The 19,703-nt window shown below is 32.2% G+C and overlaps 1 protein-coding gene across 1 annotated transcript; it reads left to right on the top strand.

Moving 5' to 3' along the window:
- Window positions 1-8,770: 8,770 nt before the first annotated feature.
- Window positions 8,771-10,162, top strand: LOC139099891 (apolipoprotein D-like). Its single transcript, XM_070652441.1, has 3 exons — window positions 8,771-8,936; window positions 9,603-9,828; window positions 9,888-10,162. The coding sequence occupies exons 1-3, from the start codon at window positions 8,826-8,828 to the stop codon at window positions 10,124-10,126; spliced, it is 576 nt and encodes a 191-aa protein (XP_070508542.1). The 5' UTR covers window positions 8,771-8,825; the 3' UTR covers window positions 10,127-10,162.
- The last annotated feature ends 9,541 nt before the right edge of the window (window positions 10,163-19,703 follow it).

Here is a 19,703-nt window from a genome sequence, read left to right as displayed (position 1 = left end):
TATCAAATAATCCAGTCTTTAAATTTCATAATCCATTGTTCAATATTGCGACTATATCATGTCCTGAAATGTATGTTAATTTTAAAACAAAGCATCTGCCTGTCCTCTTTATGATAACATAGACTTACATTAATCCGATAGCCACAAACAGATTTGATTGCATCAAGCGTATTAAAAAAGGCCCTAATTAACAGGAACATCATCATTATAGAATAGATTCTGAGCTGCATACACACACATGACATAAAAGGAAAGTAACTGACTAACTCAAAATATTTAGTCTTTATTATTCCAAAAAACATTTTTGTTTTATCTAGATATCAGCTTTCTTATACAAGTTCTGTCTATATTTCACATGTCTGCATCCAATCTGTCCATACGGATGCGTACATAGGCATGCTGAAGCTCATATGAGTATGTATTTTTTGGAGAAAAAAATTCTGGACATAAAGAGAGCCAACAGCATTAGAATGTTATTTGCATCGTTATGTATTAGGATGTTCACTTAGAGGAATCACCCTTTTTTTGCTTTCATATACCTATCCTTTGCTAGGGCTAAGATGGACCTTGACACAAGAAAGGTTCACAACAACTGCCCTATAAGCTCTCGATTTAATCTCGAAATATCGAATTCTGACTTGATCTCGAGAATTCCTCGAATAATTTTAAGAATATTAACAATACCAATTGGTATGCATCCTTGCTAACTGAATCAGGATCGAGTTTTTCTTAGAAATATTACAATTTTACTCAAAAAATCATGAAAATTTTCAATTTAGAGCTCGAATTCGACTCTAATTGTGTATGGAAAAGTCAACTTTAAATGTCGATTCCTCTTTAAAATCCGTGTAGATTTTGAGCACCATTTCAATTCATATCACGTGCCCAAAATACTTCCCGGGACCAAGATTTCAAGAACGCATACCAATTGGCACACCATCGATATTCATACATATGTATTTATTTATTTATATAGAGAAAACATTAAATCAATTTACTGGAATCATATTAATATCAATGGAAATGGAAGAGATACATGAGCCTGCTTGGGGTTGTAAGGAAAAAAAGGAGAAGAAGGCTAAAAATAATAAAAATAATATGAATAGGAAAAGGAAATAGAGATACATACATAGATAGACATTTTAGGGGGGAGATGATGCTGCGTAATACTAGTGCAGTCATGTGTACATTTTATATCATTTTTCAAGGCTCTTTAAGCAAAAATATTATCATAAGCATTACTGCTGTGAAAATGCTTAATGGCTTTATGTGAATCAGCCCCTCGATTTGGGAGAAATTTTATATATTTATGTTCAGCACAAATGGATCTATTTTCAAACATTTTCCAATAGCTTTTTATGAAAAAACACAGGAAATTCAACTGAAGCGACTAACAAAAATTCAATCAATTTCGTTATGACCGTACTTGCTAATGAGATTTTACGTGATATACCATTGCTGATGTTAATGATTTTGCAGTCGAGTAGGGATTATTTTACGCCATCATGACTGCAATCGATAATAAATCTCATTATCGTTGTGTTATCCATTCAAATTAATTCCCACTCTCACACTTAACACAAAATTTGTGTTCCTTCTTTATTTCCATGTTTTATTTTTTTTATTTCGTTCAACAACAAAAAAAAGTTTCACTTTTGGGGCGGCGGTTCATTTGATGAAATTGAATTGAAATGAAGAGAAAATGAAAATAAATTTGAAATCAAATCCAATGAGTGAAAGGAGGAATAAAGTTGATACAATTCTAAATTGTAGTGGGTTTTTTTGGAGCGCTTTTCATAGATTTTTTCTTGTTATTGATCATGGATTCTTTAGGAATGTTGCACGAGTGACACAAAAGTAGAAGGCTCTACCATGGAACTTTATTGGCCCCGCTTATCTTCTCTTATTAGCACCAAATGGAAACCGTCTAAACATGGCGTCCATTTGGCTGTATTCAACATTTGTGTCGCTTGGGTAATAAGATTGGATTCTAATTTACTATTTCCTGGTATTTTACTCAAAATGAAAGCATTTTCGGAGTAAATAAAATGAAAATGCTTCCCTCTTCCTAATAGTTGTCATGCGAAGGCAAATTTCATTCGCCGTTAATAAATGTGTCCCTAATGGAGCCCTAACGAAGTTGCGATAGAACCGTTTTCATTTGTATCGCTCAGATAAGGTCTAAAATTGTCTTATTAACCAGTTGTATGCAGATATCATGCAGTCATTGATAGTCTCTTTCTTAAATCATTAATTCATGTTAACTTTTCAATAAAACCAGGATTTACAGAATAAATCCTTAAATACGAAGTGCTATAACTCATCATAAATCACATTTCATTTGTCCCGAGCGACACAAGCTAGCAGTCACTTAAAATTACAAACTGGAGTTAATAATAGAATCCATGACGAAGCCTTTCCCTAACATAAGTTGAGTATACACACTCAAATGATCATGCTCCTTGTAGATTTGGGTTTATCATTTGTGTCACCCGGATATCTAATCAGCGAATACAACAGAAGAGGAGGACATGCTATCATAACAAAATATAGACATAGAGGATGTAAGGATCCGAAAATTATACTCTATGCGTGGAAGTTAATCATGACACACCTTATATGTATGTATGTGAACGACTTCTAGAGAAACTAAAAAGATTAGTCAGTCTAGACTAGTGCAGGTAAATAGAAGAAACTCATAATGACATATAATCAAATTGAAGACTTCATCTTCCAAAAAAAAAAAAACCCATACCTTACCTCTCAAATTACCAATGATTATTTTATAGTCAATCAATAGAGAAGCTATAAAAAATTCTTCGTAGTTTTCGTCTATAAAACAAGAATTTATTCGACGGTTTTGGGATCAAAGGGTCAGTCATTCACTGGACACAAATTATTGGATACTTATTTTCGTTAAACTTGCTAAAAAACAGCATAAATGATGAAATGAAACTTTTCATTTTATGCTCCTTTTTCGTTATTTTTTCGGTAACCGCACATCCATAAAGAAAATAGCTTCCCGCCTTTGAAATTTCTAGTGAAATGAAAACTTTTCCAATTTTTTTTTTTCTCGTGCTCTTTTGCTCATTTTTTCAGTTACCGCTATACACAAAGCAGAAAATGAAAGAAATCTATGTCCTTTATATAAAAAAAAATAATATTAAGAAGAATTGAAGAAAATGAAAATTTCACTTATTTTTAATCAAAATTGTAGAAGATGAAAATGGAAAATTTCTTTGCTCTTTTCCTTATTTTCTATTTCATTATGATTGAAAGAAGTAATGAAAGTAATGATAAAGATGAAGATAATGATGATGAAAATTTCTGTGTCAATAACATGAAAGGGAAGGTAGGATGAGAATAATATTTCCTTTTTATCAAGCTAGGAAACGGATAATGAGTTTTTAAGTAATTGTAAATCTGCTCATTATTCATTCTTGTTTGTAGAAACTTAAGAATTGGAATGTAGTCGGTGTGGAAGGTTAACAAACTCCAAATTATTCTTGATCAATTGAATTATTGATTTGGAAACTTGTGCATGCATCGAGTGATTTTAGTTGGATTATGTAAAATTATATTTTGTCGATATGGAACGATGCTGACGACCTGCTTCAAGGAGCCATCAGCAGGAATGAAATCAAAAGAGGAATTTGAATCATACTATAACCCAGGTAAGGAAACAACTGTGTAGATACGTTAGAGCTAATTTCCATCCTTATCAGATATTTAAAATACCTTCAAGAGCTAACTTTAATACTAGTTGAGCATGCAGATGAGCACACTCTCATCTCAGCTCATTCTGCTCTTGAGAGCACGTTCTTTGCCTAGTTTAAATTTAAATTGCTGCTCTAAATTTTAATACTCTTGAAAAATTCGTTTCTTATAAATGGTTGAAAATGGCAGTGTGACTCTGATGCCAATCCAAGAGCTAAGGCAAATCACTTCTTAGTGTGGCTTATAAGTCGTGTGTCTGTGGATTGTTCATGGTAGCCAATTGGCTGCTGTAGCAGTTTACATCAAAAATGCTTCTTGGATGCCATGTGGTCGTTACCTAGATTCCAAGAAGAATTTGTGATGATCCAGCTATAGTCCGCATTTCTGATAGCTTTTGTGAGTAGCGTAAATTCAATGCTGTACAACTATTTAATTTATTTCCTTTCAAAAGTTTCCACCAAAAAAAAAAATTAGCAAAATTAATTATTCTACCACCCTAATTTAAAACTCAGCACAACATTCAGTCTATCAAAACTAACATAAATTAACATTTTGCTAGTAAAAAAAGAATCCCTGAAAATGTCAAAAATTTAATTAAATCGGAGACATATTCTTGCTGTTCATAGGAAGCAACAAACAAAATAACAAAAAAAAATGAAATTGATTTTGAAGCAAAAGCACAAGTGTGTGTGCATAATGATAATCCAAAATCTGTACAAACACACACTAAATATGTTTTCTGGAAATTGCTTCATTAGCATTTTAGCTTGAAAATTGAAAAACGCCTTTTCAATGCTGCAAAATCATTTATATGTCTCATGATATTGTGTGAATATTTGTTAAATAAATAAACATAAACATGCAATCAGAAATTGATGTATTTATAGCTATATGGAGTGAAGCAACGAATCAAGCTATTTATTGTAATTTGTATTTGCATCCTACGATGGAAATTGAGGATTGAGAATGGAAATATGAATGAGTGAATGTGAGCTGATAGGGATTATAGAAGCACACACGAATAGCAGCAAAAATTCAGTCGATCAACAATTCGGTACAGTCCAAAGTGACTCGGACTTGATGGTGGAGTCAATTTGAGTTCGGCAATCAGGGCTCATACTAGAGTCACGCCGGTGTGTTGTAGGATTTCCGATAGATTAACCGATTTGTGCTATTCGGGCTTTTTAGGGGGATTGCATACCTCCATATTTAAAGGAATTTTGAATGGATTTTTGAGACGAGATTATTAAATGACTAATCCAATAACATTTTATTTCACCTATATCAGTGGAGGGCAACCTTCGGTCTTGACCAAAACCATGCACTTTTGCATTTTGGCAGCACACTCGTGTGAACTAGTCAGCCGTAACACACGAGTTGCCCTACACTGACCTTCATCATTAGCAATCACATCCTATCGATACCATACCTTCTAATTCCCATTTGAAATCGATCTAACAATCTCAAAATTCTCGACTCCCGAGAACCCCAAAAACACGACACAACAACAAGCAAAAATAAATATTAATCGAGTTTTGTGAGAATCATTTACGTAATTGCACAACAAACTGCAAAATTTTAATTAAAATTTTCTTGTTTCCTCTTCTTCTCGCATTTCTCTCGGTCCTGAAAATTGTCTTTGAAATAGTCTCTTCCCTGAAGAGCTGATGTGAGCCAGTTGTATGTGTATTATTGTCTACAATTTTTTTATATTGTAGTTATTTAATAAAGTTTGTTATTCATGCAAATATTTTGCCAAATGCATAGAACATTTTGTAAACTGTGAACTTGCAGATGTAATTTGCATAATCATACAGAAAGTATTGCAGCCACTAGCCTCGTCATCATTGAATTTATATGCATTGATAATTTACAGAAAACTTTATGCTTAAGCAACATCCTGAAGCAAGAAATCTGTTTACATGTACAAGTTTTTTTAAAGGGGGACGAACATAAAAACAATGGTAATTGTGACGCATTTATGGCTCCTTTTTATGTAACCATTTGTGATATGAAATTGAGATTATTATGACCGAACTATTAAATATCATTTTACTTTATGGCAAACAATAAAAGAGACGGCAATATTAATCATTTAAATGAATTTAAAGCGTTTATTGAACTTTTGGTAAATAGATCATGAAAATGGATTCAATAGGGTACCTAGAAATAATTATGTATGTGTCATATGAAATGGAGGTACTGATATTAATAATCTAGTGTACCACATTCTTTGGGAAATTGGGGAAGCCGAAGTCTGAATCCGAAGCTAATTAGATGGCAACCGAGCTATTTGTCGGGATAAGTATAAAAGAGTAAAAGCCTATCCAAACCACTTGCAAACCACCTCGTCTACAGGGTGACAGCCTCACAATCATGATAGAGATGGTAAGGCTTACAATCGACCTTTTAAGAAAGCAAGACTTATTTATTGTGGGATCCGAACCATGAGCAATCTCCGCAGGACAAGAGTACTTCAAACGACTTGATGTGCCCTGCAATATAGCAATGTGCCTATTTACTTATAACGTAAATGCATTGTGATATCGAGTAGAATGGAATCTAGGGTAGAGTGTCATAAGAAGACTATTTTGTCAGTGCAACAGAAAGGCTTCTGTGACCGAATGTATGAACAGCCCAACAAAAATCTGGAAACGTTACATTCGTAAGCAAAAAAGTTCGATTCCCACCAGAGTTCGATCTTTTTAATCATTCCATAATGTGTTGTCAATATGACAAAGATGCATACACTATTCATGACATTAATCCCGAGCAATCCAATAACCACAATATTAACTACAATTCGACAACGTAGCGACACCCAAGCCAACACGTTGTGATTTGAGTATATGTTTTCAAAAGGAAGTTTCCTAAAACTGTGTCACATAAAAAAACAAAGATTTTTGTATTAAGCACTTCAAAAAATTCCATCCCTAAAACAATTCAACTAAGCACATCAATTTTATAGACCAAAAAACAGATAAAACACATTACTGTGCTGTGAAAAATTAGGCACCCTAGCCTTACAAGCTATAAAAATGTAAATAAACTATAGACAAACGGACATAAATCTTTTAATGCCGTCCTCAAATCAAAATTAAGGTCCAAAAGTTATAAAATGTTTCCTCCTTCTCTCCAAAAAAATTGGAGATGGAAATTTTCCAATGCAAATCTTAGAAAAACTTTTGTGCTCATTAAAAGCAATTTAATGTAAAAGTTTTTCTATGTCAATTTATTATAAAATTTCCTTCCTTTACTTCTCTCTTTTTTTACCATTTCTGTGTCGTTTTTATTGCATTTCCTTTTGCGACTATAAAGTTTACAAGTTTTCAGTTTATCATGACAAAAGCAGAGGAATTTAAATCAAGTATTTTTCTTCTATAGAACTACAAATAAAAAAGTTTTTTTTTTTATCAAATTGTCAGGAGCCTTGCTTGGAGTATCAGAGCGAAAATTTTACTGTTTGATTCTTTTTTTTTCTATCCAAATGGCACAAATAGTGCGATTGAAGTTTTATTAATTTTATAAAATAAATTTGTTATTCAAAAGATTTTCTTTTTTATCTTTACTTGAAAGTTTTTTAAGCGATTTACTTTCTTGAACTTTTCTAAGTGATGTTGGAATAGTTTTGTTTACGAGAATCGCTTAATGGGTTTTATTTAGATTTCTTAGAAGTTTCATTCAAGACGTTAACTCTTGATTAGGTGTGAAAAAGTTTCTTGAAATGTCAAATGTTAAATTAACTTCAGCGCATCCATAACTAAGAGTCTATCAAGAGGAACAAAGGTTATGTTGAACAAGACACTGATTCGAGTTATTGCACTATATGGCTTGGACACCTGGAACTCACCACAAGCTGATGAAGAAGCTCTTGGTGTCTTTTAAAGTCGTATATGTACTTCGAACGATTCGTACGCCTATAAAAGAAGGAGAAGAGTTTCGACCACGACATGAGATGGACTTGTCATGTATGGAGATGCTCAGAGGATGCCTCAGTATTTAGAGCAACAGTATAAAACTTTGTAGATGGTAAGAAATCTTAAGGAAGACCAAATAATTCCTAGATTGAATGTGCAGAAAAGGACACTAAAGTCCTTAACATTCTGAACAAGCTGAAGTTCTCGAAGGGTAGAGTCGGTTTTTAACGTTCTCTCGTTGCTGCAAGGGTGTCACATGCGCCCCAACCAAGGAATTAAGCGAGGATCCATATAAAAGGCAGTAACCGAAATATCATAACATTCTAGATCATTATGACATAAGCTCTAAAAGCAACTACAAACGTAACATTTATCCGGTATTTTGTTTGTTTTTAATATTTAAAAATCAAATTAAAATTTTTTAATTGTTCAAAAATAAGCTACTGATGGAAGACCGAGCGACTCGCCATGACGACGAAATTGTATGCAAATCCATTTATCACAGATTGATCTTGACTTCTTAACCGTGACAAAAACTAGTCGTGTGACTAGTCATAGCTTGATGAAAAGTGCATTTACAGCATCATCATCATCAATATCATGTGTTGCTCGGAAAGTAATTTAATAGCGATTAAATAAAATCCTCCGATTAAATTTGATTTAATAGCTATTTTATGTCATTAACTGGTTTAGGGAGCGTTCGGAAATTTTGTAACTTTTAGAGTGAAAGGGGAGATGAGTTGTTACATAGGTTTGTTATAAAACATTAAGGAGTTAGGTTAAGGGAGATCTTAAAATTATCCCCTTTAGGGGCTATTCAATTATTACGTGATGCAAAAAAACATTTTTGACCCCTCTCTCCGTAATCTGGAACCTTTTAACTTTTTGAAGCGTAACCATACCTATACCCCTTAATTGTTCCGTAATAGGTGATCGACCCCTTATCAACTTCTTGCTTCGTGATAATGACTTGAACTTTTTTGACTCTCGAAGATTCTTAACTAACGTGTTTATGCATGAAAAAACGAAGAAATTGTGAATCATCATATGTTAGATGTACTTTGACCACACGAAATATGAGATAATATTGAGTAAAAAAAAATAATTTTTCAATATAAAAGAGCGATCAGCAACTATTATTTTAGTTTGTTAACCAACTTTGTTAGGAACACATCGACGTTGCTGTTTAAAATGTTAAAATTATTATTTGTATTGTTAAGTGTTAGCTTAATATCTGCTCAGCAGTTTTTCAACAGTGCATGTCCAGATAGACCAGTACAACAGGATTTTGATCTTCAAAAGGTGAATGACATTAACATATTCTTATATTTAGGCCGCAAAACTGCAGAAGCATTAAATTTAATTGAAAATGGATTATTTTGTGATAAGACATTCAAGTTCTGCTTATGAAGTGATACATAAATAGAAAAACTGCTGAATTGCCAAATATTTCATCTGGTGTTACACTTTGATACACTTGATTGTGCATAACCCTGACCTTTTCATTTCAAAACTTAATGCACACAAGTATCAAAAGACCATTCTAAAAGAAAAGCTTAACTTCTGTTTATTGCTTAACAGGGATTGTATTCTTTATTGCCGTTATAAAACTAACCAGTTGTAGTATCTGAGCAGAATGATAATTCAGATATCGAGCCATAATTAGCCGGTTTTGTCAGAAGAAGGCTTCTGAGGTCAAGTGGTTACGCAAACGATCTATGTTCATCCTCTCTTTTGAGCGTAGCTGAGTTAGATTCCTTACAGAGACCGATCTCTCAAAAAATTACGTAGAATGTTTTCGATTTGACAGTGACTTGCATATTTCTGTTTTCGCACATTACTATCCCAATTCTTTGCTTTGAATAAAATGAAAGCAGAACCGACATACAAATAGAGAATGAATAGTGAACTAAATTATATTATTATTTCATCAAATTAAATTAACCAATATATTTTAAATTATTTCAGTATATCTCGCAAAAATGGTACGAAGTATATCGTTATAATGCCATGTTCCAAAAAGACTGCGAATGCTCACGAGCTATCTACACTCTCAATAGTGACAAAACTGTCAAAGTACACAACTGTTGCAAGAAACCTACAGGCAATGAATGTGCTATTGGAAAAGCCATTGTTAGTGAACCTGACCATTTGCCACTCGAAGCAAAATTGAATGTCGCTTTTGGAGATCAACGTAAGTTACATCCTCAAATTTATCACACATTTGATTTTAATTGGCTGTTTTTTTATTAGCTTTAACAAAGTCAAACTATTGGGTTCTGTCAACGGATTACGAAAAGTATTCAGTCGTCTACACATGCGGCAATATACCTGGAAACAAATCAATCCAATTTGCATGGATTCTCTCAACCACACCTCAACTTGACGAATCAGTTTCAGCTCATGTTAATGAATTAGTCGACAAGTATTTTGATAGAAGTGTCTTGATTACTGTCAATCAAAGTGAATCATTCTGTGAACCAAGAGATTAAGTTGTTTTGGAATAAAATTCAGAATTCTAAGCTTTATCAGATGTTTTATAAAACTGAATCATTACGCTTATCCGGAGTACGAGAAAATTTAATTTTTAAAATGATTTAAAAGTGCTTAAATTGTTTGTCGAGCAGTAAAATGCCAAGACCTTCATTACATTAAGTATGAAATTATTCATTTGATTTGGGATCGTTCATTACGTTACAGAATAACGAACTTTTTTCTAAAAAGTATAATAAAATTCTCAGAATTTCTGTTGTTTAAATCAGTTGTGGGCAACCTTTTATTTTTCGGGGCACTACTTGATGACATGCCTAGACTGAAATTACACACTTAGTACAGTACAAATCAATTCTAGGGTTTCTGATGCCGTTAACGAAAACGGAAAACGGGCCGTTTTTTGAAAAAATAAAAACGGAAAACGGCCGTTTTTTGCTAGCCGTTTTTCCGTTTTTTAATATGACTTTTTTCCTGAATTTTTTGAAATTTTTCAAAAATTTATTTAATTTTTCGACTCAAAAAAATTTTTTAATTATTAACTTAAATTAAGAAAATTAATATTCGTCAAGTTTTTAGCCTGCGGTACACTTTTAGAACTAAATTTTTCATGTACATATTTTGGCAAATCAAAAAGGACTTCAATTTGAATGTGACGTATTTTTTCGGTACTAATAAAAAAACGGACCCGTTAACGGCCGTTTTTCGGAAAAAAACGGAAACGGCCGTTTTTTAAAAATGCCGTTTTTCAGAAACCCTAATCAATTCCAAATAATGTTAGCGGCGTACTAGAGTGCCGCAGCACACAGGTTGTCCATCACTGGCTTAAATGAAAGCCCCCCAAAGCGTTAAATGTGAACGACCCCTTTCTAAGTTCATTTCGTTTTAAATTTTACAACTAAGCATTTTCTAAATAATAGCTTGAAGCTTCTTTTTCTCAGTTTCTAATTTTTTGATCAGTGGTGAGCAACCTGTGTGCCGCGGCACATTTTTATGCATTAAATTGTTTTCTGAAAACCCAAAAATTGACAATTTTTTAGAAGTTCTTAAATTTAATGACAGTACATTGGAGGCCGTGGCTTGAAATAGGTTGCCCAGCACTACTGTAGATAGTAAAATTTTGGAAAATAGCAATGCTTAATGAAAAATGTCGAAAGCAGATTTTAATCTTTAAAAGAAATAATTTTAAATATGTGCATTAAATAAAAGCTTCATGCAAGACATTTCACCACATCTAATTAAAAATTTAAGCATGGAAATGAGTAAAAAATATTAATTTTAAAGATTAAAGAAGCTTCCTCGTATGCAAAAAATGTTCATATTCATAATTTTTAATCCTCTCATCTTTAATCCAAGTTTGTTCATGAAGTAAAATTTTCCGGAAATTATTTTCATTCGGAAGCTTTATATCATCTTGTTGTTGAATTCTGGATGCTTTACTCTTTTTTTTTTCATTTAGTCTGCAACAAAATTAAACTTTAAAGTCGTCATTTATATCCGATAAGAAATGTAGATTCTTTTGAACTTCTTATTTACATCAAATTTGAATTTATATCAGATCAAAAGATAAAATACACACATTGAATTTGAATTTTAAATCGGATTTGTTTGTTCCAAAGATTTTAAATAATGGAAGCAATGGTACAAAACTTTTTCTAGCTCACATCCCAGTTCATAGTTGGCAGTTAATGACTTGTTAGTGGAATGTTATTCTTTCAAAAGGTTAATTGTCATCAAGGAATCAATTGACATGGAATTGTCCACTTATCAGAAGCTTTATCAGGATTTAATTAGAATTGACAATTAAAGGTCGTGAGATCTATGTAGTCTGGAAGAGACAAGACATACTTGAGCGACACAATTGAAGAAGGCTCTGTGCAAGGTCACTTATTAACACGGATCAACACCAAAAGGAAACCGACTCGATGTGAATGCCAAATGAGCATTATCGAAGCCTGAATAACCCCATGACAGAGTTTTGTTCACTTGCGTCACTCTGGGTTGAAAAGGCGAATAACCTTATATAAAGCAGTCATGAGTACCAATAACCTGATCAGCCAGAGGCAGGATTTTATTATATCTACTCCAATCCTAGAGTCTCACCGAGCAGAAACTGGATTTTTTTCCATTACATCTTCGTCATCTACTTTCTGAATAAGATCCAGATGCAACCAGAATTAACTCCTCCCAATTTCCTGATAAAATCCAAAATTTATCACAAAATGCCTAGACAGTTTCAAGACAATGGCAATACAGTCGCTTTGCAAGAAATTTCTGTCAATGCCTAAAGCTAGATGATCCTAGGTAACAACAAATATATTACATATATTATGATAAAGTTACCAACCTTTTCGATAGAGACAGCATTGTATTTAGTATTGGCAATTGGCAAGCGGAAGCCGGCGATAGAACCAGTTATAGGCGACATCTGAGGGAGGTCATGGATCACAGTTGATCTGTACGGCCAGCGAAGTAAGTAAGTAAGTAGCAATCTTTACAAAGCAACCTGAAAACTATAGATACATCCCCTTTAAAATTGGGAAAGCATTCTCACTCTATTACTATTGCCACAGTTCCATTTATTGAAGTTCAATATAAATTAGCTATTTGTTATAATGGCTCATAATATTATGGCCCAAATTCTGGCAAAATTTCTATTGTAAGTAAAACCTTCCAAAAAGTCAATAACAAAGTTTATTATCTGGGCTATATTCATAGAAGGGAGTAACAAAGAGCCAATGCGATAAGTAAATCGAAAAGTTTTGAAAAAGGACAGAGAAAAAAAAATATATAAAACAGTATAAAAGTGATATTCTAATTTATTGAAATGCTAATAATCGACCACTGAATTTGAATTCTTTTGTGTAACCATAAAACCTTTTGTGTCCAATTTTTTGGTCATTATGTTCAGATTTGGACTTTCACAACAATTTTGTTGATTCGAGTAAGAATGTGTAAATAGAATGTGAGTGAGAGAGAGATGCTGAAAGGAAGCCAAAAAGGGCAGGCAGTTGCAAAAAGGCTTGACTTTATTTCTATGCTGAAAAGCTTTACTTCTTTTCTTTTATTATGGTTTTGTATGCATAAGAAGCAAGGCAAATAAAAAGGGTTACCCGTCTCAGTCAGCAAATGCTCTATAAGATGAGGAGAAAAGTCCTTTGACATATTCTATATAAACACAGCTCAAACTTAAAACTGTGTGTGAATCTAATAAAGGAACATGAAGAATGGAAAAAAGAGGCAAAATTTATTTCACTTTATATTTTTTTTGTATGTGCGGGGAGGGATGAGGAAGGAAGACAAAGAGAAATCCTGAAAAGACCCTTTTTCTGTCACTTTGTGTCAGTTTAGAATTAACTTTGTTAATTTTTCATAACAACTTTTGGACTTACTAAAGCCAACTGTAGTAACAGCAGTGCCAGCTTTTTCATGTAAGCTTACTGAATATTCCATATGAAAAAAGGATCTTGCTTTATTCTTTTTACTTCTGCCTTCCTTCCATGTGCTTATATGTATATAATATATGAGTTTGTATAAATGTTGTTCCTGTATAATTTCATTTGGTTTTGTTTTTCTTTTCTCCTTTTTTTATGCATCTTTCTCTCTTCCTTATTCCCAACCGAGAATGAAAAGCTCATAAAATTAGCATATTTCATGATTGCTGTAAGCTGGTTTTAAAGGAAGAAGAAGAAAATGCAAAACAACTTTTTATTCTTTTTCATTTTCTTCACATATTGTACATACATGTATGTACAGACTCAGTTTATCCTTTTGTATTGAAATGAAAGGAATTGAAAAGTTATTTGGCTTAATGTAAATTTGTCTATAAATAGATTGAAATTTCTGCTTTTAATTTTCTGCAAATTTAATTCTCTTTTGATTTAAAATTCGATTTGAATGTGCTTAATATACTCAATTACCCAAATCATCATAAATTTAATGGGAAATTCTTACTTACTTTGCTGGTCGTACAAATCAGCTGTGATCTTCTATCGCTCTATCGCCTTTGCAAATTGCCAATAACAAGTTATACACTGTCTCTATCAACAGACTCCTTCCAAGAATTCTTTGGTCATTCTCGAGCTGAAGAGATGTTCACATACTCAAAAAATGATTTTTTAGGCCTTCCTCTCCCTCTATCTTTTTACAAAATTTTCATTCACCCTCTTCCCATTTCTCCTACAGAGCGAACGTATTAAGTGGACGACTCCCTAAACCAAATTGACAATCAATATTACCGAACAAAAAACTGTGTTTGTAATGACACAGAAATGTTGTCGTATTAAAAGTATGCCCTGACGGCATCGTGACGTTTAATTTCGATCCATTTTTATTACGACCAAAAATATGTATAACTCACTTCATTGTGTCACTCGGGTGCTAACATATATTCCAGATACAAACATACTTTTTAATTGAAGTTTCTAATTAAACAGTTAATTAAAACTAAATTACAGTCGAGACCTTATAATAGCTATACATTTACAGGATCATAAGCACAGACAGCAATTTTTTTTTTTTCTAAATCAAAGGAAAATCAGAGAATATTCAACAAATGCGTTTTGCTGAATCAAATCTTATTACAGACAAATCATAAATGCATATCAAGTAAGGATGCAAATTATGCATAAAAATCATTTTTAACTTCCATGTAAGTTCTTACTTATTTCGCTGGCCGTACAGATCAAGTGTATAATTTATTAGGTTATAAAAATCTCATTTTCTGATTCGTTTTCAGGCATGTTCAAAGCTGCCATACTGTATGAATAGGAATGCATTCTCTCGAAATGCAAGCGTGGAAGTTTGTTGCTTTTTACGAGAGTCATGTTTTTTGAATGTAGAAACTGATATGTTTATGGCATCAAACCGATTCTCGGAATTTTTGAAAAAATATCGTGTTTCTGTAATGAATCATCATAATTCAATAAAATTCCTATATTCTAGACATTAAAGACATAAAAAATTCCTGACATATTCAAGCTTCTTTTAAAAACCACAAAACAAAAATTGCTAACGATACCTGTGACAGGAGTATTCTATAATATTCCTAAACATTTGTCAGTAGTCTCAAAAATATGATAAGGAAAATTTGTTAGACAATAATCAGAAAAGTATCAATTTCCTATTGATATTTTCAATTTTACAAATAAAAATTTTCCTGATAAATAATTCAGAATGTCTATCTTCATATAAACTGAAAGCATGGTCTGATTATGACAAATAATGCTCTTTCACTCATTCGACATTGTTCAATAAATTTTCTGTCTCGACATTTTTAAATTAGATTTCATAGCTCACATGACAACCATATCGATTCTCATAATGAAAATTTTCTATCAAATTTATTTCAGTTCCTTTACATTAAAGAAATTAGAAATTGATAAAAATTTTCAGAGTGGGGAAAACTTTTTGTGGTTTTGGCGGTTTTGCAGCACAAGAATTGTAAGACATTTCTGTTACATAATTTTTTTTTATAGATTGGAACTTCCAATATTATTTATTTTAATCGCATCAACAATCAAGCTTAATTCAAATTGATAAATGAAATGAATTGAATCATTCAATCCTGATATTCGTCTATAACTAACAGGATTATTGAAACTCAATCATGAGTTTGACAAATTAAAATATTTATTGCAAATAAAATCTGTAGCAAAATTTAATCAAATTGGATGGAAAAATAAATTAATTTGATTATCAAGTGGAAACATTGTAAATTGATGAAAAATAATTTATTGTCACAACCAGGTTTGTACAGTTTGTAGAATTAAAGTGAATAGTTTGGAATCAATCTAAAATGAATTGCTGGGGTGTATTCAGGTTTTAGCTCCCACCTTCCTCACTTTTTCGAAAAAAAATCTTCAATTTGTAAGAATTTTTCATGTAAAAATTCTCAAACTTCCCCTCCTCCCTCAAAATGAGATATTGGACTACACCCCTGTTAAACTGACTTGTTCAATGATTGACATTTTAGAAATTTTGTTACCATTTACTTGGAACATATTGCTGTTTTTGGAATGAAATAAGAGTGATGAACAATTGAGAAAATGAACTAAAAATATTAAACAATTTAGAAATTTTTATTGATGTCTTAATTATTCCTTGTCAAAAATGTCCCACAATATTCTATCATAATTGAATTGAGTTTCAAAATTTTCAATAGATCTTGAGTCTCAAGAAATTTTAAACAAATAAATAGAGACATTTCTAAGTTTAGCACTGCAGGGGTTCTTCTGAACTATTTTGAGTCTTAATATTTAAAGAATTATTTGAATTCCGTTAGAAACTTACAAAAAATTTCATGAAAATATTATTGAGTCTTGAGCGACATCCTTTTGTAATTTTCTTTGTACAGTTAAGTTTCGAATATGACAAGTTGTAAACCTACTATACCTAGCATGTTTGTTGGGCTGCCACCTAAAGGCGAGGTGTTTGAATAGACTTTAAATCTATTCTTTAAAGTACTTATTCAGGCTTCGATCGCCAGCGGTGTTCTTCTGAAACACTTGACGTTTGGTCAGCCACCGCGTCAGATCAACGGCCTCCCCAACTCCCTTAAGCGAAATCGGGCCTTTATTAAGTTAAAATCTAAGGAATTATTAAATATTATGTAAGAAAAGTAAATGTTTTTGAGCATTTAATCAATTAATAACACAAATTTAGGGTTATGCACTCATAATTTATTAATATTTTATTCCAGTGGTTGAAATACTGTGTACCGAAATGCCATGAACCGTGTGCTGTGAGCAATTTCCATCGAGGCTTGAGTTACCGTGAAAAATAAAAGATTGCTCAGTCCTATTTTATTCAGAACACAAATTATATTTTGAATTTTCGACTTCCGAAAAATCGGATCATTTTGAGGATTTGTTGAGACACAGCAACAAGATGAAAAGTTCAGCAGCATCGCGACCAAAAAATACCAAATACCTTTAACATTTAAGACTGTTCAAAGAAATTACTGGACATGCCTTTAAGAAAAAGCATAGAAAATGAAAAAGCTGATGCCTTAATCTTCAATCAAAGATTAAAAGACATAAAAAAATATCCCAAGAGAAAATTTTTCTAGAAAATCTCATCAAAATAATTTTATAACAAGTCCATTAAAATTCATAATCAAAAAAGTCCATAAAATGTCTTTCGAAAGACAATCTTCGGGATCATTGTATCTAAATAATTTCAATGTCATGCCTCAAAATGTCCCAAAATACAAACAATGATAACCTCAAAAATCCATAGACACATTATCACATCAAAAAGAAAAGGAACAAATATTCACAAAAGAAATTCCATAAAGCTATTACGATCAAAAAATGTCTAAAAGTTTAATGCTGAACCCTTTCAATTACAAAACAAAAGGTGACCAAAAAAGGAGCATCCATATACTTTACCTTTATCATTCCAAAAAAGCATCCGTTATATGTTTATTAATAATATTAGCAGCAATAAAAGCGACATCAAAAGCCATAAAAAGGGTTTCATGTATAAACAGTAAAATACTTTCAAGGTAGTTTATTGTTTAATAAAAAAAAATAATATTTTTTGTTGACCGATAAGAAGATTTTTTATGACGAGAACAGTAAATATTTTTTTTTTATTTTTAATTATTTTTCTCGTACCTTCAGGTGAGAATGACAGAGAATGGAGAGAAAAAAAGGTAAATAAATTTAACAATTTTCGATATTATTAATGCTGTGTAATAATTTATTTTCATTGTATCATAACCGCATCGTTAAAAATTACTTCGTCTATCTGATTTTCTGCTTATGGAGCTTCGACATTTTAATACTCGGATCATTTTGTATAATTTGTAGCAGGCAGCGTAGAAGGTAAACAGTAAAGAAACAGGAAAGGCAGAGTAGTAATGATGGGAAGCTGTTACTGAGACGATAATCGTGAAGATCTTATGTTACTTTTGCTGGTGACTATAGACAATGCCAAGGAAGTAGTATCTGATCACCTGGCATCATTTAAAAATTCAATAAAATAATGTTTCCAAACGACATCAGAAATCTATGCTTAATTATTCCTTTGCAGGAATTGATGCTCGATCCATTTTCTAGTCTTCAAAATTGAGTGATAAGTAAATTTTGTGAAAAATATTGTGTAAGTTGTGCACTAAGTATTGAGTGAGAGCATCATCAAATAGTGCATTGTTGAAAAGTGCTGGGAGGGGGCACTCATGCGAAAGTACGACTGGATAGCTCACACACTTCGTAAGTGCAATACAGCAAAAATTTACACTTTTGTTTGAAACACAAGTTTGTTTTATCGCCCTAGGATGGAATTCATAAGAGAAAAGACGTCCTGAAGCTCCAAAAGCAACATGGCATAGGACGGTTTTAAAAGAATGTCATTTAGAAGCAAAGATAGATATTTTTTATAAGCTTAATGATATGGCCAGCAAAAGAGTCAGATAGAAGGCGTTTTGTAGAAACCTAGGCTCCATATTGAAGCATGGTTCCAGTAAGTAAGTAAGTATTGAGTGTGAGTTCAAAATTGTGAGGATAATTCGAGAATTGGTATTAGAATTGTATTCCAATAATGGCATTTAAACGGTATATCATTAGGAGTGTTTCCCCGATAGCTTAGTGGAAGGAGCATTCGACCGGAAATAATAGAATGTGGACTCGAGTCTCTCTCAGGATCATATATTCAGAATTATATTTTTTCTCAGATCAAAAATTGAGTAGTCTCTCATTTAGTCTTATCTTACATTAGGATCCTCCCTCTTCTCTTACATACGATACATAGTTGAGACAAATTGAACTATCCATAAACTCATAATCCACAAAAACCAGCCCAAAATCCTTTTGTCTCAAAACAAGAAAATGTTAATGAACATTAATTTTAAATCTTGAACATAACCTAACAAAATTTTATTAGTATCTGGCACACATACAGTCATAAAATGGCTTCTATAAAATAATTTACATTTTTATTTTTCAAAAAGAAGGATTTGAATTAAAAGAGCATTAAACTGTTTCGAAAAAAAAAATCTTTTTGGGTCACAATTTTTCACCCATTCACGTTCATTTAATGTTGAAATTAACGCTGTTGAGAAAAGCTGCAGAAGCTTAAAAATGGATAAATGTTTATAATATTTTTTAAAAAACACACAGAAGAGTGAAAAATGGAAGGAGAAAGAGACAGCACAAAAAAGGGTTAAAACATAAAAATGAGAGTGTAAAGATCGTGCAGTCAAAAATTAAGCCATTAAACTTTTCTTTATTCTTCTTTTTTTTTGTTCTCATCCTGTTCGAAAGGGAACAACAAAAATGAAAATGAGGGAAATAAAAATTAGTATCATAAAAGTTCCGCATCTCATTTTTATTTAGGATAAGCAGACAGTAGCTTGACTTTTTTTGTATGCTAGTTGGGAATAGGGATTCTTAATGAGGGGAATTAACTTTTACAGAGAATAGAGTAATTACTGTGGGATAATAGTAAAATGTCAATTAATGCTATGAGCATCGTTAAGTCCGGGATACTGGATGTTCTAAGTAAAAAGCTGATTAAGCTCGTAGTTTTATGATTCATTCTCCGAGGATCACGAATGATGAAGGTTCCGACATTGAG

This window comes from Chironomus tepperi, unplaced genomic scaffold (genome assembly GCF_022539635.2).
Source record: "Chironomus tepperi strain 1889 unplaced genomic scaffold, CSIRO-AGI_Ctep_v1 contig_48, whole genome shotgun sequence".
In the NCBI taxonomy this organism is placed as follows: domain Eukaryota; kingdom Metazoa; phylum Arthropoda; class Insecta; order Diptera; family Chironomidae; genus Chironomus; species Chironomus tepperi.
The sequence above is the reverse complement of the archived record's forward strand: the minus strand, read 5'-3'. Positions and strand labels throughout refer to the sequence as shown.